Below are 24,520 nucleotides of genomic sequence, written 5' to 3' on the forward strand. Positions count from 1 at the left end.
ACCACGACACCTGTAGCTTGATAGTGAGAGAAATAGGGGATCCATTGTTTAAATCCTACCTTATTTCAATCGATCTTCATGCAAAGGTTTGTCCACATTGATTCGGTCATTTTATAATGAATGCGTAGCACATTTGAGCAATCCTGGCAATGTGTGAGAAGAGACCTGTTCCCAGCAGTAGTATGATAGAAAAGGCTGATGATGATAACTCGACGTTACATGGAACTCGATCAATGTAGAACTGTAGTGTGTAGTAGATATAATGTCATAAAAAAAACATGTAACGTTATATGATGCTACGCACTCCACTTATCCTTTAAATGATACTGATATAATTTGCACTAATCTTTACGCAATATTCTTACTTACTAATAGGTGTGAAGTGTTAATTATAAATTGCACTGGATTACCTGACGGCAAAGAATTGGATTTGTGTAATCGTAATCTTATACGTAATACGGATAATTCAGCTTCACGCTATGTAGTCTTAATTTATCTATCAATCAATATTTATTGTAGCAATCGGTAAAGTATTGTACAAGTATTGGATTATAAGTAATTCCTTGGATTTTGCAAGCAATCGCCTTTTAAATATTGTGTTTTGCTTTGATATTACGTCCGGTGCAATCTTCCTTATATACTTGCACTTAGGTATAAGCCGCTTCATTGAAATAATCATCCATTAACTTCAAATAACGAGTCTATCTGAGCCCACCACCATTGAAAAGTTCCCATTTCCAAATCAAACTTGCAAGCTTTTGAAAAAGTCTACAAAGATCCTTGTTGCAAAAATATAGCAATAAAAGCTATACACCTACATAGATTACCGGAATATGTATCAACTGCATAAACACTCAGATCCCATGTAAAGCCAACCATATAACTACAACATTTTCCAACAGCCTGCTCAGCATCAGACGCCGACAATTCTGGTGGATGGTTCCTTCACAACAACAATACCAGTTCCGGAGCGCCAGCAGCCTTGTACCAGCGAGTGAGGGACCTGTTCCATACGCGTTCACCAGGACCCAGGGTCCCTGCAGAAGGGCAGGAAGCTCCAGCGATGACTGGTAAGATGCGGGGCGCTAGTAAAGATGGGGACTGTCTTTCGGATAATTTTGGGTCTCCATGAACTCAAAGTGCCGAAGTATTTTCATTCCAATTGAAATGGGTCAGAACTGGTATTACTGGTACTTTTTTAACGTAAAAAATTGAACCCAAAACGCCCATCTTATGTAGATTTACATAGGAAGTGGTGAAGGATGGGCGTTTTGGGCTGGGAAGGAGAAGTGGCTCAATATGCTCTCCAGCAAATTCCCATAGTACCTAAATACCAATAGTTAGAATTGAATAATTCCCCAGGATCGAGGCAGTCTGAGGAGCCGGAAGACTCTATAATGACTGGTAAGCGGTCATAGAATTGCCGCCAGCTTCTATTCATCAAACATTTCTAGAACTTTCCACCCTTCTTTTTGTCGTTGGCTGGTTTATTTTTACATGTGTATTTATTTTTACAGGCTTGTTCTTATCATTGCATTATATGCTAAACGGCATCATTTAAGTTCAAATTTTTGCATAAACGATCATTATTTTGTTCGGATGTTCCACTTGCATAGTCTTCCAAACATTCAACATTACAACATGCAAATCTTCACAAGGCTTCATCTGCGCCGTACCGTAAAGTCTAAGTGTTTTGGCCCTTTCGCCCTTCATCATCTGCTTAAGAATTATCATGTCTATTCTTTTCTTAGCATATATTGTACATTGGATTATGTTGTAAATAAGGTTTAGGGTATGAATATAGTGGAATACGACCAGAGAAACGATGGATGGATTGTGTGAAAGACGATATGGTTAGTAAGAATGTGACTAGGTGTGTGATGACGGCAGATAAAAGAATATGGAAGAAAACACGGTGCTCCAACCACAAATAAAATTGGGATAAGGGTAGGAGGATGATGATGATGTTATTTGTGCAGTGAAAGCAGAAATCCACGGCTCGGCAGAGGCGACGACTGTGCAAGAACAGTCAGATAGTGACAGCGGTGCTGAGGCTACTCGGCGTGATCATCATTATGAGGATATCTACGTGCCCAGGGAGGAACATCAGAGGCGAAGGTCAGTTTGGATTTTAATTCTTCACTTCAAAAAAATTAAGAAGAGGGCAAGTCAATTATAAAACAAGAATTAAATTCGAAAACTTCAAAATCCTTGAGTAACTGCGTTTTTGCACCCTCATCCCCAGAAATGTTCTTTCCCCAACTTGATAAAAAGTAATTTATTTCCTTTCTCATGCTTTATAATATATCTGTACCTTGTAAGTTAATCTGTTCAGCAGTGTTGTGCCAGAGCATTTATAATATTAAGAAAGGATAATTATTCTGACATTAACTTTGGTTTCTTGGTCAACAGGAGCAACTCTCGCGACTCTGGCAGCCACAGCAGGCCTGGCAGCGCCGCTCTCGTGGTGGACTACAGCACGAAAGACAGTACTGATAGGTAATCCACAATACGACTATGTATAAATTATATTCGATAACTGTCCAGCTGGTATTGAAGTATTGTTAATATAGAGGTACATATGTAAAAGATGTGGCTAAAACGGATGAGCTACGCTGCATTATGAGTTCAAAAAATGACATGCATAGTCACTAACACAACTATAGCACACCCGCTTAAGTGAGATATAATACCCCGCACTATCAAGAAGTTTTCTCTCAGGCCTGCTCTGTTCATAGCTTAAGAATTTGAAACAATTTTGTTTATTTTTTGCTTTTGTCGCAGTGCAAGCAAGGCATACGAGGAAGTATCTCCGGCTTCAGAGGCACAGACCAAATCATCGATAGCCACTAAACTGGCAGCCCTCACACATAAGGCACAGAACTTTGTAAGTATATTATAATCACCTAGTGTGCCTTGTGGCTACAAGATGATTCTAAGTTTTAAAATATCTTATTTATGTCTTACCTAGGCACCAATTACTCGCACACGATAACAATTTAGTTAGATATCGCTACACGTTGAAAAGCTCCAAAAATATAAAATAATACCTTCTTCAATTACAATCACAACCAAACCAGTATTAGACCGTATACATTCAGATTCATATCAGATACAGAAAGAAAGCTGCTAGCTGGCTCTACTGCCTACCGTATTCCATTCTGCTAACATTTACATTTGCTTTAAATTGCTTCAATCTACTAGCTCTATGTAACTGTTACCGCATGGACCAGGGTATCTACTCCCTTTCTCTATACGGCATCACAACTTCTTTGCCCACAGGCCAGCCGAATTTCATCAGCGGCTGGCAGCCGTCGCGCCTCAGTCTCAGACGAGGCGACAGTTGTCACCCAAGCTGCTTCAGCCTCATCAGGCGTGTCCTCTGGAGGTAGTTCAGGAGACGAGGCTCCTCCACCCCCGCCCCCGCCACCTGCACCGCCGGCGCCACCAGCGCCTCCACCGCCGGTGGTCTTAGAGGAACCGGCGCTGAAGCCGTCTGAAGTCCGCGGGAGATTGGGTAAGTGGTTCTAAGTGATGGTGAATTCTAGGTATTTAAGTAGATGTTTTTTTACGAAAGCAGGTAGGACATATGGTGCTTGTGTAAGCTAAGGAGCGCTTAGTAGGGGCCGAGTCATACAAAGAAAATGTGCATGAATATTTAAAGGTTGTAGTTCACCAGCTTTCGTGAAATAAAGATCTACCCACCCAAAACAAAAATGTGAAAGACTGCCAAGTTCGATGAAATGGGAATACTTCGCCTATAAAAGAAGTGAGATCTGAATAAGTACCAAGTTCCATACACATACCTCAGTTAAAAATAGTTACTTTTTAATGATGTTACTTGGCAAGTTTTCACACACCTTGTTATAAACCTACTAAACGCAATGAATCAAGTATTTAATTTTCTATTAAAACTTGCCAAGTAATCATCATTAAAAAGTTACTATTTTTAACTGAGGTATGTGTATGGAACTTGGTACTTATTCAGATCTCACTTCTTTTATAGGCGAAGTATTCCCATTTCATCGAACTTGGCAGTCTTTCACATTTTTGTTTTGGGTGGGATTTCATTTATTTTTGTAAGGTTGTTTATTTTATTGTTTTCTTATTATTAAGTTTTCAATATGCACTATGCTTCTTACAAAGAAATAAACTAGATTAACTAAATCTCTCCATCATCTCCATTTCTCTCTAGAAAACTCCAAAAGTTCCTGCCTTTTTCAACCAAAATTACTCTCGCTCAGTCGCTTCTTCTCCCACTACTAGATTACGCTGATGTCTGTTTCCTTGATGCGACTGAGGAACTTCTAGACAAGCTCGAACGTCTGCAGAATCTGTGCATCCGCTTCATTTTTGGACTCAGGAAGTACGACCACGTGTCGGAATTTCGAAGTCAGTTGAAGTGGTTGCCTATTCGGCGGCGTCGAGATGCTCACATTCTTTCTTTTCTCTTCTCTGTTCTCTATAATCCCCTCTCACCAAGATATCTTCGGGAACGTTTTGAGTTTCTTGTTCCCAGAGGCAAACCTTGTCGCACTTCCTCATCTCTCCTTCTTCGTGTCCCTTCCCACACTACGAGCCGCTATGATGGATCGTTCACTGTTCGTGCTGTGAGACTGTGGAATTCCCTTCCACACTCAATACGTGAAAGCCCATCGTTGGGTGCATTCAAGAGACGAGTAAAGGATTACTATTTATCATCATGAATGACATTTATATTTGTATGTATATATATATTTTTTTATTTGTATTATGTCTATGTATTGTGTAGTTTTACTACATATATATGTTTAGTATATTGTTATTTTATATATGTATATATATATTATTTTTTTTTTCTTTAGTTATTAATGTTTGTTGTGCACTTTTTTTGAATCTACCCTACCACTATCGAATCTCTATGGCTTTAAGGTTGGCTGTAAGAGAACCCAATTCTGGGTTAAGCTCGCCATTGTACATAAACTGTCTGTATTATTTTTATATATTTGTTGTTAAGTGTGCAATAAAGAATAAATTAAATTAAATTAAATGGCCTAGATTTACCAACTGACTGACATGACATGTTATCATATATTATGTTCGTGGATCAAAGTTACACATTCGTTATTTTCGAAAGTGACTCACACTTGGCCGTTTTCAGATTTTTACTTTACTTTGACTAAATACAAACCTTTGTAACGAATTTCAGATCGGTAGGACCATTCGAAGATATATTATATAAATATAGATAAATTTAGTTCGTTTTAGTTCCTTAGGGGTATAAATACCTTCATTATTTTGAAACCGACTCACACTTGGCCATTTTCAGATTTTTTCCTTTACCTTGACATAAAGACCTACCTCCATGCCAAATTTCAAGTCAATACGACCATTGGAAGTGGTCTAGGTTTTTGATGAGTGAGTCAGTCAGTCAGTCAGTGAGTGTATAGTAAAAATAGCGATTTTCTGACGTCAATATCTCAAGACCTACAATAGGTATATTAATGAAATTTTGTATTTTAGATAAGTGAGGGGGTCTCAACAGATACTAGAAATTTGATATGCGTAAATAAAATAGATTTTGAGTTATAGGGGGGTCGAATTTGGCCCGAAATGGTTCGTGTAATATAACCCACGGCCGGTGTGTCGCTTTTTTTGCTCGAACTTGGCGGACACACTGCCGTGTGTCTAGATACCAGGAGTACAAAGTGATGATATGTGTCGAATATAAATTAAATCAAAATTAATTTACTTGTTATTTACTGATGTGAACGCGTTTTGGTCACTACAGTACTGCAATTAAAATTCAGCTGTTACAGGACAGTCTTATAGGTTCATAGTTATGGGAACACACTAGAGCATTTATAAAAGAGGAACTTTCGGTTAATTGTAAGTACACTCACTGAATTATTTCGTATTTAGTTGTATGTTAGTAGAAACAGAGGTACCTGTACGCCTTTTTAGAGTGAGAATCATACTTTGAATAAGAGCATCGCACACTTCAGACTGAACTGTAGGCCAATTTGCGTGATGGATTGCTGACAGACTTGTTAATGGCTCTGATTCCGGCCGCATGCTTGATCGTTGTAATGTTTGCACTGTCATTTATCTCCATACTGATTTATGAGCCCAATGAAATTATCGGACGACTAAAAGTTAGCACTATGCTGGGGTCTTATGATGAGTGTGAAGAAGACAACGGACTGTAATAATTTTATTTTTGACATAATTGACGATCATAATGGGAAATGAGACGTTCTTGATATCTATGATATATTTTAAGCAAGAAAAATAGTTATGTAGCTACTGATAGTTATATACTACCTAGTTATATACTGTAGGATACATTTATGTCAAAGAAACTTCCTCAAAATGACTAAGAAAAATTGTAAGTCTGCAAGATTTCCACATCAGATTACCCAATTACCTGGTCACTTTGACCAAATTACTAAAACTCTCCCTTTCAATCCTAAATCAGCGTGCAAATCACGGAAACAAACAAAAAACTACCGAAAAATTAACATAAACTCATTGTAATACCTAATTGTGTCTTAATTAGAAAATTTGACACCGCCTATTTAATATTAATAGAAAGAAATTAAAGCAGTAATGTAATGCGTTTACTTTCTACAGAAATGGGCAGTTAGTAACGTTCTGATTGTACACTCGAAACAATAAAATATACCACTCGGCTTGTATTTAAAAGTTGCTGTACTTTCCATTTTATATGAACTGGTTTTTTTGCGGATTAAGAGCGGAGTTGGGATTTTTCCAATACCGAGGTAGGCGAATGGCAAGGTTCAAATTGACCAACAAAACGTCACTTGACAAAACATATAGTAAGATGTCACCAACACTATACTTCAAAGAGTGTACTAAGTATGTATGTGGTTGTAAGGAGAGGCAGAGGTAGACTAAGTAAAAGATGGGTTGACTGCCTGAAAGAGGACATGAATAAGAAGGAGATGATGTTAGAAGACGGCTGACAGAGAGGAATTGGTAGCGGAAAACATATTGCACCGAACCCAAATAACTTAGAAACAGGACAGGAAGAAGAGGTCCTTCATAATTTTTGGAATCTAGATACCTTTAAATCGCAAACGGATAAAGTGCATCATAGATATATCAGTAGTTGTTAAACAAAAAGTATAGTAATAATTTAGAAACAGGACAGGAAGAAGAGGTCCTTCATAATTTTTGGGATACCTTTACACCGCAAACGAATGAAGCGAAACACAGTAGAAACATTACCAGCAATAAAACACAAAGTAAAGAGTACATTGCAGTTTAACTGCATCTGTCGAAAGTGGTGGAAAAGCATTAATTACACGCGAAAGCTAACGCGGCGACCCATTAAGACTAGACCGATGTCTACTTGAGACTAGAATTAACTGCGATTCTACTGAGCTTTATGCGTTGACTCACCACAATAACTTACTTGTGCTAAAGTGGTTTGTATGTGGGTTACTGAATTTAGTTAACGTTGTAAGACATGCAGATTGTATAGAAGATTAGGTTGGTATTGTTATGTTGGCCTTTTATTTTATTTTTTATGGGAAATCATCAAATGATGCCGCTGTGGGTGCAGCGTAAGGAAGTATCAAACTCTTACTGACTAAAACCCACCATGTTCCTTTTGAAACCAAAATAAAAAGAGAAGTTAGGTTGGCCTGAGATAACAATCATTTAGATTTTAATTTTAGAAAAGATAAACTTTACCTATCTTATATGTCTGTTATAAACTGAAAAAAGATTCCTAAATCCAAACTATGTTTTGTCTGCTCGAAACAAGCTCCTATGACCGTAAATAAGCTAGTGAGAAAACTATTACATTAATGTAGGTCATTGCTCTCTGAATTCTGTAACCAATAACAGCCGTTCCTAATATTCTAACTATCTTTTGTTTTGCTAATTAGAGATAAGAATTTGACAATACTTGTATGGGGGCTAATCTCAAAATTCTACCTGTGATTAATGCTCAATCCTTCTCCGCGTGAGAGGAGGCCTGTGCCCAGCAGTGGGACGATAAAAAGGCTGTAACTGGAACCTCTAGTAGGTAAGTACATCAACAGATACATCGAATATTAGGAATTACCGTAACTGTGTAATCATCCCGTCATCTATAATATCTAGTACATTATCTTTATCAATTAAATAGCATGATACTACATCTACCCTATCATATACATTTATGGAACTTTCCTTGTCATATCCGCTTTGAAACTTAAGTACAAGCCTATCTTACGTATGTATATTAATAACAAAGTTGTCACAAAAGTTATATATATGGTGTTCACTTTATGTAACAGTTGAATAAGAGTATCGCAAGTAATGCATGTTGGATAATTTAATTTTGTTTATTTTGTCAGGTTTATGCAACATGTAAGTGTAATTTGAAATGAAATTACTTTAGTTTTTAGGTTGCAAGGGTTTTTATGTAAGAATGTTTGATATCACTTATATCAAAGTCACCGCATTAAATGTCTAAAATATTCTGTACTGACTGAACCTTTTGACTATAACTGAGTAAAAGTTTAGGAAAATATCTTGAGGAAACTTGGGCTTTAAAGTCTGTATTAATCGCCAATGAGATAATACTGGCAGACTTGTTAGGTGATTAAACCTGCAGCTCAGTCGATAAGAAGAGAAGAAACCAATTCACTTTGAGCAAGCGATTTATGGTCATTCCTTTTCTCTTCCTTCATCATTTATTGCGACACATCAATTTGCTAAATTCTCAATAAGTGCTGATACATATTTGTCCCTACTAGCAAAGGCCTGTGCCCAGCAATGGGACAATAAAAAGGCGGATGACGCTAATTCTAGAATATCTCCCATCATTGCTCTCTTTACCAGTACTTTTCCACATCTTACTGCTAGCTATTATAAAACTGAATGACGCAGGCTATTCAGTGTTGCCACATATAACCAGCGTTTAGAAAGCGACCGTGATCTAGACGTGCACTTGACTTTATTACTACAGAAACTTGGGTGTTTTGTTTTATATAATAACGCTATTTTGTTGGTGGTGAGAAAAACTGACATGGAAAATATTTTTTTATAGTATTCCTAAAAGGGAGTGGCACTAAGGCCGTATTTACATGTTATGATGAAACCAGCATTATTTTGCGATGTTACCTTTCGCAAACTTTACAAACAAAAAAATGCGTTTCCAGGATCGAAAGGAAGCCCTATGATCTTTTTTACAATTTGTTATTTATTTTTATATTAGCTTCTGCTAGCAATTTCATCCGTCACGTTGGAACTATTTCATCTGATTAAATTAGCGCGTTCAAGCTAACAAACTCTTCAGCTTCATGATATCAGTATCTATAGATTCTTATCCAAGTGCGTAAAATAGTTCGCTAAAGATACAAGTAAAGTCACGGCAATCAGCTCGTATAAATAAATAACTTAAATCCTATATGGCCTTATCAAGCAATTGCTAGGATTTTCAAGCCAATTACAGAATTCGCTATCATTGTAATACAATGCTTTGTTTTCTAAGAGCACAATCATCTTGATCAAATTCCTTATTGGGAACTGCACGACCGATCTTCGAAACCAAGATAGGCCTAACTGAATTCTGGTTTTTGTGTTCCATAATGTATGCTTTAGTAGTCTTTTCTCGCGGTTTCAGCTGTTGCGATAAAGATCGGCTTTTAAGTGACTCCATCACAAACGTCGTTGTTATTACATCGATTCAGTGTAACAACCAGTTAATTTGGGATTTATAATATTAGGTACCTTTATAATTGTGATTTATAGTTGTGGTATAGTTATCGGCACGAATCTTGAGCTCTGACCTGCACCTGCGCAGAAGTAATTTATTGGGTCCCTTTTGTGGTATGAAGTGAGGCACGGGGGCGGGCTAAAGCGGTGATTGGCCCGCAGTGCATTGCGTCATAACCGTCACTCGGGATTGGTTCTTAGCTAATAAATCACTTTTGCGCAGATGTATGTCAGAGCTCAAGATTCGTGCCGATAACTATACTCATGATCCTCATTCATTCCTCCGCGACACATGCCAATACATTACGATACATCTAATAATTAAATATATTTAGTATATAGTAATCCGATACGCCCGGATAAAGTTCCAGGGTGATTTATGTACGTATAGGGAACTACGAACATTTGGAAAAAGTAAATAAATTATTTTAATCATGAGTACGTTCTATTCTATTTCTATTTATTTGTAGTAAACAATGTAGATGCCTGTGTCAGTGAAATGAAAAGCAAATAGCGATTGAAAAAAAAAACAATTGATTATACAGTAAATTCTGGCAATTTTGACAAATAAACTTTTAAATGTTTTATTCTTGGAGTCCAAATATCCGTCAAGTTACAAAAGACAGATAAACAGCAAAAACTTTGCGAAATTCGCTTTTCATGCGGAAATCATTTCAATACAATATTTGAATCTAGGAGGAAAATCACCTACCATTTGAGTTGACCCGTTATTTATGTATAAATGACTAGCTTCTGCCAGCGGTTTCACCCGCATCCCGTGGGAACCTCTGCACAAACCCGGATAAAAAGTAGCCTATAGCCTTCCTCAATAAATGGGCTATCTAATACTGAAAGAATTTTTCAAATTAGACCAGTAGTTCCTAAGATTAGCGCGTTCAAGCAAACAAACAAACAAACTCTTCGGCTTTATAATATTAGTATAGATTTTATACAGACCAGATCGAAGATGTTTATTTAAGACGGTCTAATTGTCACTCGTACTCGTACCTACAAAACGACAAGACCACTTATAATTACCACTCGTCTTTAATGATGTGAGTTTGTGAAGAAGGTGATCAGCATGAATATAGATGGGTATAGTAAGGCGACGACCGAAAAAACGTAGACAGTTCGAAAGTCGACATGGCTAGAAAGAATGTTACTTGCGAGATGACGGCAGACAGAAGAGTATGGAAGAAGAAAACATGCTACGCCGATCCCAAATAAAATTGGGATAAGGGCAGGAGAATGACGTATGCAACATCATTAACTCTAAAGCAATGGGTTCAGTACAATTTGGCGAACACTTACACCTAGTTTAAGCCGGTGAAACGGCTTTAATTAGTAAATCGAGTTTCAGTTAACAGAGTGAGACGGTTTCAGTTTTACAGCGGAATATTTAAACGCCATTATGTTTATTGCTCTAAGAGATAGTCTACAGTGCTTTCTAATTAAAATTCAGGTGTAAATATAAATTGGATTAAGTTATGGTTTTTTACGGCGGCTAATGTTTGTAAGAGATTTGAATCTTGAATTAGTACCTACCTATGTGAAGTATAAGACACAGTTTACTTACTCTCGAATCATGTACTAATTAGCTGTGTCCTGCAGTTTATGTAACGTACTAAAAGTTACCAAAAGTTGTCCTGCAAATATGTACCTATCAGTTAATTTATATAGATGCGGGAAGAAGTTACTTCAAGACGCGGTCGTAACCGAATAAGTTGTTTTAATCATTTATTAAAGAAGTATAAACTATTTGAACACTAAGTATTTGCGCTATAAAAATTATTTAACCTTGCTTCATATTTGCCTACACTTACTAAATGCAATGTTAACTTATTTACTTATGTAACAAGTACTTAATATAGCAATCATTAAATTGTTATGAGTACTATTGTCCACTTATATCGGCAATCGATTACACGGCCCATAAGTGAGCAATTTTAACATGTCCGAATATTTCGACATTAGCTGTCACTCGAGTTTAAAATGACTAAGTTGTTGGTCGTTTTTTCCGAGTTCAGTTTTTAAGGCCTTATTTACATAGAATGATTCTATAACGAATAATAATAACATCAAATCTTAGTCGAAACTGAATTAAAACATTAAGGGCCTTACTACAAAAACTTTAAACCCTGTTTTACACTTGTCTAATAAAATTTTGGCTGCAAAATGAACCATATGTCAACGTCATAATTTGACATTTTTTTAGACAAGTCTTAAACTGACGTTAAAAAGTTTTTGTGGTAAGACGGTTAATTTCGTAGGTAAATACACAAATACTTTGTAAGCATTACAGAGCAGTGCTTTGACAGCCTAAGAACGCGTCATAAATACAACAAAAAAAGGCGTTTCTTAAACAATGTCCAGTAGCATAGGCTAGCAACAGTGTACATTTCTTTCTTTATTTTTATCTTACGCACTACTATTGAATAAAAGTAATTTCATCACTTAAACAGTAACGACCTTCACTAGTTTCACGAAATTAGGAAACACAAGTTTTGCTTTCCCATGAAATATTGGCGGAACGGTTTTTGTGACAAATTACCTCTATACTTTGGTCTAGATTTCATGGCAATTTGGGACCTTTAGACTACTTAGTACAAACTAGTTGTTTAACTTTCTGTGGAGAATGTCACGGTATGAGTAATTATTTAAATTCGGTGTTTGAAGAATAGTGAAGTGATCAGAAAGTATGGAATGTACGGAAAGAAGGAACTTTTACCAACGTAAATATATGTAGTATGTACGGGTAATAGACGGATATACTGTAGTAATTATATATCTACTTAAAAGAGTAGAGAAAAGAGTGATATTGTTACTGCTATCAGAAATTACTGAAAAAGAAAATAAATCACGGAAGAGCAACTGTAAATCTAAGTAGTTATACCATAAAACGTGCATTTAAACAAATATACACATAGTTATATACAATAACAAAAATAACAAATGCATACTAGTTGTAAAGCCGACCCCAACATAGTTGGGAAAACGGCTCGGAGGATGATGCAAACTAGTTGTGCTTAAACCACAAAAACAATGCATGACAAGGCTATAAACATATTATTATTAACCATATAACAAAATTTAGTTATTATTTATTAGTCAGCTGTCATTTGAACATCTTTTGCAGTCGTTAAGCGTAGTCAGAAGCCAGTAAGTCTGACAACCAGTCTTACTAAGGAGTATTGGGTTGCTTGGTTTACTGGGTTAAGCAGGTCAGATAGGCAGTCGCTCATTGTAAAACACTGGTACTCAGCTGCATCCGGTTAGACTGGAAGCTGACCCCAACATAGTCAGGAAAAGGCCAGACAGATGATGATGACTTCTGCTTACACCTAAAAAACAATGCGCAACAAGTCTATAAACACATTATTATTAGCCATATATCAAAATTCAGTTACCCACTGCATAGCAGAGAGACATAAACTTCTCATGCACTCAACCAAATAATTATATGGTGCACTCGACCATTATATGGATCACTGTAATTATGATTTACAAGATGGTTGACTTGTGAAAAATTTGCTAGAATCAAGTTTTAGCTGTAAGAAAGTGTCTGTGAAAAAAATGAAATACTGAAAAGATTTTGTTGATCGATTCGATCCCAAAATTTTCCACAATATGAATTTGCTTTCGTCCATACTTTTTCGTTTTTGTTCTTTATCGTCGAACTTTCGACATGAAATCACTGAAAACAGCACCAAAAGGCTCCTTCCATATCAAATCCTTAAGTATATCTATTTAAATTATGAGTATAGAAGGTTGTAGAACCTATAATGTTGCGGCCTTCATTTCCAAGGCCTAATTAAGTAATCCACTTTATATGAGCTATGGCAGGAATCGCAATAAACGCGAAGAAAATATCTCAGTCACCAGAAATCAGGTTAAGTGTTTTACCAGACGAAAGATAGTAAAATGAAATTAAGCTGTATATAACGCGCGTTTTAGAAATTCACTTGTGGACGGATCTCAGCGTACACTCGTACATATGTCTCGATAATACACGTTTAGCGTTGAGTGCTGAAACGGACGTTCATTCTCACGTGAACACGATACTAAATAGTCGACACATATCATCACTTTGAAGAATAAATTATTAATAAAAAATATACAATTAATATTCAATGTTGTGAAATAATATTCAATATTAAGTATGTTTATTTATTTGTTTTAAATGTCAGTATTTGCATTTCTATTTTCGTTGCTGGATATAATGATTATGCAGCGCGTACAATCGGAACCAAATCCGTAAATAATGTAATCACAAGACAACTTATTTATTTATGAAATATCAAATCATCATCGAAATAAGAAAGAATCAATACATGATAGAGTTTCGGCATCGACTGTACACGCAGCGCATCGCTCGGCGCGGGGTGCGTGCGCGCCGATGCGCGGACTTTCTCTCCCCCCTAACAGCAGCCATCTTGAAATCTTGCAGCGGGGCGACGCGGCTCGGCGGCGTCCGCAGACGACGATAGACCGCGCGGGCCCAACCTCGTCAACAAGCAAGCCGTGCTCCCCTTCGTGCCTCCCGCGTTCCCGCACAACGCGCCCGACCGCCTTATCAAACCCTCGGAGTATTTGAAAACAATCACGGCGCCGTGCAAGCGGGACGACAGCGCGGCGGAGGCCCGCCCTCCGCCGCCGCCGCCGGTGCCGGCCGACAACGTGCCGCCTCCGCCTCCGCAGCCGCCCATGAGCACGAACACACACCAGCCCCTGGCAGCCATCAGCAGCGCTGAACTCTCGGCTGTCAGGCTCAGGACCCCAGCGACCAAGACATTATCCGCCCCACCCCCTGCTCGCTCCGTCAGTTTACAATGTTTACCCAGCGCCGCGGAAATATACAAAAACGCCAAAACGGATCTGATAGAGGAACTGAAGATGTCCAAGGACATAACCGGCATTAAGAAGTTGAAAGTGGAACGTGCGCGTCGCGAGAGCCTCCAGGATAAGGAGACATTCACGGAGTTCACCAAGAGGTTCACCGCCGAGAACTTTGTGGAACAGGTCAGTGAACTTTAATTGTTTATTACGTTACTATAACATCTTCTAAGTAATTATAGGTATGCATAGAGTGGATGTTGGTTTACAGTGCTTAGCTATTTCGCATAAAGAAATCTTCACTGAAATATTTTCTCTAACAAGGTCAGTTCTTTAGAATGAACTTGTTTCCCCTTGTTACAAAATGAACAGGTTTTGTGAAGACTCTGATTTAGCTGAATGTTATGTCACAGTAATCTACTTAATTTTGGATCAGTAGTTGCACGAAAAGTCTAGCTTCACGACTATTTCGCTTTACATAATCAGTTTGCTAATAAATCTTGTGTACATCTAGGTATTGTAGTCGCTCAAGTTTTACACGTTTGATAATTAATTCTCAGACAACAGAGCTAGCGATCTTAATGATTAGAAACTTGTTTCATTAAGATTTCTTGAGTAATTGAGTAATATTTTATAATTAAAAAATCGTTAATCATGTTGTCAGCTGGACATTGAAGAAAGTTCGCTTTATTTTCTGTTTATTTTACCGGATGACGATTGTCGGAATGTAATTGTTGTTACATAGATTATATGACGACTGTTATTGTAATTATTAAAGGAAATAACAATTACTGTGGAAAGCAATGGACGTCCTTGATTGCTGCATTAATTTGTGGAAATAATAAAGTTTCTGCATGCATAATCGCTCCATAATTATCTTTTGAAAATATTTGCTTTTAAGACTTAGCCTTGGCCTTTCTATTTACATTATTTTATTTAGATTTTGAATAAGCTTTTATAAACGATTATTTAGTTTTTCCCTAGATAGTTTGTGTCTAGAATCATTTAGATGGATAGTACGTGCACATACAACATTATTCTTAGGGCTATGGTCTCAAATGATCCATTTTGGATACAACTTAGCAAAAGTGAGTGGACAGCATATTAAGGATACTTAATTGCGAACAATGCTCTTAATTTATTTACTGAATTCAGGGATATAGCAGCCCACATACACAACTTAGATACTGGGCTACAATATACAAATATCATACCTTATTATCGAACTATAAACCATATCATCGATACATCATCAGCAACGTGCATTTGCAAGGCATACCATCACGACTTGCGTACGGTACGCATTTCCAAGAGATGCATCTAACCTAGTAAACCAATTCCCCCACTCTAGTCTATAGCTATCTCTGCAAACGCTCGTCTAATGTGTAATAGGCGTGAAATGCGCATGAGTCGCGATTTTGACGAAACTCGGTACAGTCGGGAAGAAAATTTGTTCAGAATTTTGTTCAGGGTTGTTCGGAGGAAAAACATAGGTTGATTACGTTTTTTTTGAATTTGTGGTGGGATGCATGAGGTCATCAACCTCCTGTCGTTATCCCAAGTTTTTTATATGAGGTTGGCACAGCATGGTTTCTTCTTCCATGCTCTTCTTTCTGCCGTCATCTCACAAGTATCATCCTTTCTAGCTATGTCGACTTTCGCACAATCCATCCTTCTTTTCTTTTGTCGTCATCTTCCATTATAAGTAGGGCGCATGAAATGTTCGTTTGTAAACGAAATTTCCTAAATACTATTGCTTATTAGTCAATAACTTCTGTATTCTGTAGGGCAAGCTTATTATAATTATATGCATCAATGAGCCGTGTCGCACTTAGCCTTATTTATAAATATGTACCTAGAAGTTTAAGAAATACTTGATCAGTCTTTTATAAGGGGTAATTAATAACACAAACTATATTGTGAATAGTTAAACAACAGGTTTTGTATAGTTTAGGATGTCACGGTTAAGACCTGACTATTTGTCAATGTCAGAATCGGTTCTGACTTCAGATATTTACCTAAAGTTATCGATTAGATAGTAAAGGTCAAAGAATGGTATCTGTAACTAATTCTAAGGTCACTCTTCACGGTTTGCTGTTTTTGTTGTTCTAGAAGTTTGTAAATATTTAAATTATTGATGTTGTGATCAACAATTCATTATTCTTCTCCAAGCAAATGCCATTCTAAGCAATATTAAGTAATACATAATATTATAATACTGTAATTATTTCTAATGCACTTCAAAACGGAGAAACATAGAAGACCGTTGCAAGATCTCGTAAATAGAAGGAATTATGTTATATGTTGAAGTAGACTGTACAAAGTATCTGTGCAGATGGAAGAGTTTGAAAGAATAAAACATGCTACGCCCATCCCAAATAAAATTGGGATAAGCGCAGGGGCATGACGATGTAGATGACCAACATATCAGCGTATTTTGAGACACCAAAAAAACAATTTCTAACACTATTAAGTTAGCCTACAAACACCCCAAAAAATCAAGAACACCTAACACAAAAACCAAGTCATCTGAAACGGTAGATCGTCTCAAATCTAGTAAAAAACACAACCATTGTTAGGACTGTTCACCGTTCTTCAGTATGGACGGTTCACCGTTCTTCAGTATGGACACAAATAATGTAGAACGTGAATAAAATGCTGTCGAACCGCGAAATGGTATCGACATCGGGTCTGATGTAAGTTGTTGCAAACTTATTATGTGTTGCGTTTGGAGTATCTGTAATTAGTTGGTCCAATTAAGGTTTTATTGGTGAAGAAATTGAAAGTATTTTTTGATGAAAAGGTCTAAGAACTGTATCGTTTAAATGTGGAATTTCAATAAGCTATCTATCTGTGTATTTGCTAGCTAAAGATAGAACCTTGACATTTCTGGTATGGGGCTTAAAATCCTTAGAAAGCAAATCAATGATTAAGCACCTGTTTAGTGCATGGATAAGAGACAATAGGATCATTTTCTAGATCGAGTCTTTGGATTTTGATAGTATCCAATAAACGGGAGTAGACTGTACAATGGAATTCATAACCTGTCGAAATGTGAGCACGTTGCAACTAAAAAACATGTGATATGCCTAACTTGGAATGGTCAGTCTGATATTTTATCAGTTTAAAAGAGGCACAGGTCCTGAAGGCAATCTATCAATCTCTATATCAATAGCTAATGAGAACATAGTTCACAAAGAATGAAGTTATAACATTATAAATGTATCAGAAGGGATGCGCAAAAACAATTGGAACGTCGAGCATAAAATCATACCATTAATAATAAGACAGCATAATCAGAAAGGCAAATCTATTTTTGTCAATGTTCGGAACAATAGTGAGTTCTCATCTGCCATTCACTAAGAGATCACGACTGGCATAATTAGTGGATCGGATGCTGTACCTATTGTGATGTGCAGTATTGTAATAGAGAAAGTACTTGGTGATGTTATGCCAGAGGTATTATTTTGGGGATTATAAGATGGACATTGTAATTGTTTTCAATGAATTGAATTGATGTCACTTGAACCATTCTTATCTAGGGGTTTTAAACTATGTTCACTCCTTTATTACATGAAGTCGCATGTAGGCTAACTCTAACGCTAAAAAACACTGCAGCCAGGCTTAGTAGTAGGAAATTTATTCCAGCCCGGCTCTGCCGCTGGCGTTGTATGTCCATTAGATAGAGCAGAAAAGGAAATGCCAAGTTTCAAAGTATTCAGGATAAGAGCAGATGCACGATGATGATTATTAAAACATGATTTTAAATGATCTGCATAACGATGCACGATTTCCCATGACTTCACGTTTAGACAGCCAATCTCAAAATTATTTATTCGAACTTGACTACAAAACGGCACTTTTTGGATGTCTAAATTTACAATTTCAGCCCAAAAAACGTCCTTAACCCTACACCCTTCACCTTATCTTGCCAGTTGCATTTGCAAAAGGTCATAGTACTGCAAATGCAAAGACTTTTGCATCCATATAACCAACTGCAGTTACAGCATATTTTTTCTCATAAAATAACCTGATTTTCTTAGGCTATTTAACATGAAATACAGTATGAACAGTAATATTTCACTTATGTAGTTAAAACAGTGGTGGTACTGCGGTCTACAGTTTGCGGTTTGGAACCGTTTTTCGTGCGATACAATTAATGCAATGATGTAACGTAACCGTTCAGTAGAGTAATGGGCTCGTGGTTATGGAAGTATTTTCATATAAATATATTTTTAAAAAGAACATGGACAGAAGAGACGACCTAAAAAGAAAATGGATGGATTGTGTAAGAGACGATGTGACTGGAAATAATATCTGGATGTGAGGATCAGGCAGATAGGAAGAAGAAAGCATACCGAACCTTTTCAACTAAAAATGGGCTAAAATAAAAATTGGAATAAGGGCACACATACGTACAAACACATCTAAGATCTTATAAATAATTTGAGCGTTTATAGAGGTTAGGATGGAAAACCATGTTTGATAACACAATGAATGTCTGATTGTGGTCAGATAGCATTTGTCGCTGTGAAGAAAGAGTTCATTCAACAAACAAATCAAATAAGATGGATGTAATTCCACAAACATAAATCGTACTGTAATACCAATCAAAACCATATAATGTTCTATTGTTTTCTTGCGCAAGAAAACTGTCGATTTCTCGAAGTTTCCACGATTTACCTTAAACATTTCCACCACTTATGGGACAGGTTCCTACCATCAAACATTCCTCCTAACATATTCCACTTATCTAGTGCATCACAGCAATAATAAGATTTTCATGATATCACTTCACATCAGGTTACTAACGACTGCAAATTATCATGAGCACTGTGAAATTGATGCTCTTTTACGAGATAATGTAAACGGTCCGTGAGATGAATAATGATGAAGAAAAGTGTTATTTACAGTTGTTGGCTTTACTGTTTGTCTTGTTAAGTTAAAACAAGTATGGAATGATAGTACGAAGCTTGAAAAAAATACCATTGAAAAGGTTATGCTTAGTTTGAGCTAGATTAATTAAAGGCCTCAATGCATGATGCATGCTTGGAAAGTCACCTTTATAGTATTGATCTCTTATCAAGAGAGACAAACAGAAGAATGTAAGTTATATTCTAGTATTCTAAACGCGAAAGTATGTATGGATGTTTGTGCCTCTCATGCAAAAACTACTGAATGCATTTTTATGAAACTTAGCAGTAATGTAGCTTATACATCAAAATCATACATTGGCTACTTTTTATCCTGATACAGGAACTAGTTCCCTCAGAAAACGGGTGAAACCGCTAGCAAAAGCAGGTTGTAATATAAACTGATTTCAACCACATGGTGTTCTAATAGTTGTGCCTTCTAATAGTTTCAATGTTACCGTAACCCGCTTCCATCATAAAACTCTTACAAGTTCCGCGAAGTAACAGCGGCTTTTCACTTTCATTCCCATAACATCATGCAAATGACAACATGCACGCAGTTATCACATAAAAACTATAACACATAGTTATCTTATAAACATTCGCATTTATCTAATAGGAATCAATGTGCCTACTACAATATTTTTTTTGTTTTCATCTATTTTTATCATAACCTGCATTATTTTCCCTCTTTAAACTAAATTGTAATTTTGGGTCGATGCATCATATGTTCTTCTTCCATACTTCTCTATCTAACGACATCTCACAAGTAACATTATTTCCAGCATTTCGTCTTTCACTCAATCTATCCAGCTTTTCTTTTGGTCTATATTTTTTAATTTTTTGTTTACAATCATAGTGAAATTATTTAGTCGAATACATTTGATAACATGGATAACCATGATATAAATGGCTGTGGTTTTAGAAACCGTATGATATTTTATGTCACTCACTTGATATTATTCAGGGTTAGGCTTGTGTTCAGTAATAAATACAAATAATATTGAATAATTTATATCAATTATACCAAGCACCATTTTACAGGCACTGTTGAATCATCAAACTCATTCATGAAATCTTTTTAGAAAGGAAAAGTTGGTGCTAATATTTCTAGAAAAGATTCACCTTTCTATATTTTTGGCAACCCTGTATATCAATTAGCAACATTTGAATGAAAAATTACTATATTTTTATAAAAAACTGAGCGGTGTATAAGTTTTCACGCTTTCTCTGCGCTTGCGCCGGTCCGAGTCGTGCGCACTGTCACGTTTTATATTTAATCTTTTCAAAATATTGTTAATAATTAGCTGAATTTTATGTAATTTCACTTCGCTTCTTTTAAATTGGATTGAATGGGATTAACTATTGTTATTTTGTGGTAATTTTTGAAGATAGTTTTTATTCTCTTATGTATTATTTTCAATGTTTTTGATTTAGTATGATTAATGATAACATTTGTATGTATAAACAAAATAATAATGTGTTTAGAGATAGCACTTTGCTAACTCATACTACTTACATCCGTAAAGGGTCTAATAGATACATATATGAATGGATAGATAGTTCTTGTTTTTATAATAAACACCGTAGCAATATAAATGGCAAAAACAACTCATTTTACAGTTCAACAGTGAGTGCACCAATTAACTATAACGATAACCAAACCATGACCAGCCGTACGTAAACAAGGCAATGGATTTCAGCTAAATGCAACCCACTGTTACACTTTTCATTCGTTATTTAAGATTCAGTAATAGTAGGCTGTATTAATGTAATCTAAAGGAAAACCGTCTAAGCTGAAACCTAGTTTCGTGACTTGCTTTCATTGCTTAAATATTGCAGAGAAGGCTTATTCCAACAAAGCCTTTGTATATTTCATACCTTCTTATCTATCGCTTATTATCTAAATGATGACACACAAGGTTATTTGGTACATTTAAAGATCATTTTCGAAGCTAATGTGGCTTTTTATAGAATTCTGATCATATGGTTTTTTAGATAGATAGGCAGTCGCTCTATGTAAAACGCTGGTATTCAGCTGCATCCGGTTAGACTTGAAACCGACCCCGACATAAGAAAAGGCTAGGCAGATGATGAATGATATTATGTGAGAATATCTAATTAGGTAATTCGTAACCATATGTTTTCTAAACATTTGCTTTTATTTGCATAATTAGGTGCAAATAATTAAATGACAAATATGGTTGACCTCTAAGTTAAACATCTATGCTAATATTATAAAGGTGAAGAGTTTGTTTGCTTATATGCTAGAACGCGCTTAACTCAGGAACTAGGTAATCTACTGGTCTGATTCAAAAAATATATCTGTGTTAGATATAGCCAATTAACCGAGGGAGGCTTAAGACTAGACTTTATTCGGGTTGCGCGAAGCAGTTTCTACGGGACGCGACTGGATCCACGGGTTTCTGAAATCACGCCGTTGAAAAAGAAAATGCTCCTTACTTATAAAGTTTCTTTCTATAATCTTACCACACTTTAAGCTCGCGATTACATATTAAGTATTTCCTCTCTACATCTAAAGCCGACAAACAAATAACAAAAACATTGTTATCATACTTACATACATACATACAAGTACGTACCCATTCAAGTGTTTAATTAATGCGATTTTACATTCTTCCTCAGTTTTAAACAGCTCATTGCCAGATTGTTCACAAGTAATTAACAGATTTATGCTAATAACGTCACATTCGTGCACGGAATTCACTAATTCACGAGATAATTAGTGTCATTAACTCATTATGGACATAAAAGTTATAGCCTCTGTCTTTTTGTAAAAGTAAATGTTCGAAGTCTCGGTGTTCTTGTTTGTAAGTAAGTTATTGTTTGAATTGAAATGGTTGTTAGTTTTTGTACCGTTTTGGACTTATTAAGACAATGTTTTAAAGGAGTTAAGGGTTGTTCCTATAGTAATTAATTTTTTTGGGGACCCCTCCAGTTAGATACAACGGTCAATAGAGTAGAAGCGAGATTTTCGTTACTTGTAGCAATATTTTTCAAATACATAAGTCAAGTCAAGTCAAGTAAATAAGTTCTTTCGGCAATTCACTTGCATAAACATACATAAACATCATTTTTGGTTCGAATTTAAGAAGGCTTCAAGTATGAGCAAAAATAGCGTCAATTGATATGAAATTCCTACATTTTGCATTGAGATAAGAGAAGAAAACAATTACGCAATTATATCTTCAAACTGCAAAGAAATCATAACACGAGCTAATTTCCTCTAGATCTTCAGAGCTAAACACACAACTTTCATATAATCCAGCGCCAATACACGATTACTAAGCAATAAGCAATAAGCTAGCTCAGTGTTTGAATTAGATTTCTTTTGAAAGTGGTAACACTTCAAACGGGCTATTTTACGGGTATGAGTAGTTGACTCATACACTCATACGTAACTTGAGTGTTTGATTGTCGAAAGTGATCGAATTTCTTTGTATGAGCATTTTTGTTCGCTAAAAATAGATTCTGATGATTTGTGATGACTGTCTTGTTTTTAAAGTTTTTTTTTTTGATGGCAGGCACTTGCCTGAATTGTGTTTCTTTGACAAACGATTTTATAACCATGATAAAAGATCTTAAAACATCGACTTTGTGGGGTGTTTATGGAATTATAAACACTGGTTCTCAGCTGCACCCATTAGACTAAATCGACCCCAACATATGTGGTTGGGAATAAGGCATAAAAATAGTGTTGTGATTTACCCATTCACAATTTTCTACATGAAGATTTTAGTATGTTATTTAGAGTGCTATTATCAAAAACACAATAGCCAACAAGCCTGTTGCTTACCTGTTCTCTTAAAAAGAAACACAAATAATTTACCCTGAAGTTTCCAAACAATTACTTCTTAACTCGAAAACATGTAGCCATATAAATTTTCTAAATACTCGAACACACCCTTATCTCCATATTTCCTACATCATCAAGCGTTACTCTGGTAGCTAAGTACTATCCCGTTAATTCACGGTCACCGCGCCAGCTCGCGTGTTATGTAACGAGTAATAGGTATAACTGTAGGCATATTATGTACTACACGGTAGGAGTATATTCTAGCCTTATTTATCAGTAGATCTTTCGCCTGTGGAGATAAGGAACTGCTTCGCGAAACTGGATTAAAGAAAACTAATCAGTTGTAAGGCCCAAGTCCATCGACAATAAGAACGTCAGTTTTCGTCAAACAACTGTTGTATGGGAACTTATATATTTCTACTAAATATTATGGCGTGTGGCTGTTGTCCAACTGTATAACTGTTTCGTTTGTATTTCCGTATTTAAAAAAAAACCTAAAATTTTTAAAATAAACTTAAACTCAAACAGTATCCTATTGTTCCTGAGAATAGCGTGTTGTTATAAACTCTACGAAAGAAAGTTATTGAACCGAGGAAAGAGTTGTTAATGTTATTATTTTGTTACTAAGATTGATTTATATGAGTAAGTAATTGTAAGTTTTCGTGTTTGAATTTCCGCGTGACTTTTGATGGACTGCTGTTTTTTCGTGCATTATGCAAAATTATGAGTAGGAACAAAGTTTTCTTTTCATTTGCGATGTTACTTATTATTATATACTTTAGGGTATTGGGTAACTTCGTCTTGATTCATAAAGTTCGATAGATAGAAGTAGACCAATTATAAACGCCATATTTCATCATCATCAGAATTATCTTTCCCTCTTTAGGAGTTTTAAAAATGTTTGATTGAAAATAAACCTACTTATCGAGTCTGGGACTACTTCCAACATCCATTCTTCCATACCTACCTTAAACGCTTGAGTGAGTGCACACACTAATTATAAATATTTATTTTTGCAAACAAATAATCCTATTAATTTCAAGTTTCTTACCGAAGATATAGCGTTTCATATAAAAGATAATAATCAGTGTGAGCACTACTTGAGACGAGAAAAGCAGGCACAGTCTAACTTAAAAAAAATATTTCTAAATTAATTGTTCTAACATTGTTGCATACAAAAACGTATGTTTTTGAAACTGATGAAACTTATGTATTTAAAATTCGTCATGATTGCTCAATGTTTCTT

The 24,520-nt window shown here is 36.0% G+C and overlaps 1 protein-coding gene across 1 annotated transcript in view; it reads left to right on the plus strand.

Annotated features, from left to right (window-relative positions):
• The window catches only part of F (forked), a 71,747-nt gene that overhangs the window by 44,279 nt on the left and 2,948 nt on the right, over nt 1–24,520 (plus strand). The window contains exons 8-13 of the mRNA XM_064039123.1: nt 903–1,070; nt 1,980–2,118; nt 2,413–2,499; nt 2,785–2,887; nt 3,283–3,517; nt 14,159–14,730. Coding sequence (XP_063895193.1) covers nt 903–1,070; nt 1,980–2,118; nt 2,413–2,499; nt 2,785–2,887; nt 3,283–3,517; nt 14,159–14,730 — 1,304 coding nt within the window. The remainder of the gene's footprint in view (nt 1–902; nt 1,071–1,979; nt 2,119–2,412; nt 2,500–2,784; nt 2,888–3,282; nt 3,518–14,158; nt 14,731–24,520) is intronic.

Source organism: Helicoverpa armigera, chromosome 18 (assembly GCF_030705265.1).
Source record: "Helicoverpa armigera isolate CAAS_96S chromosome 18, ASM3070526v1, whole genome shotgun sequence".
In the NCBI taxonomy this organism is placed as follows: domain Eukaryota; kingdom Metazoa; phylum Arthropoda; class Insecta; order Lepidoptera; family Noctuidae; genus Helicoverpa; species Helicoverpa armigera.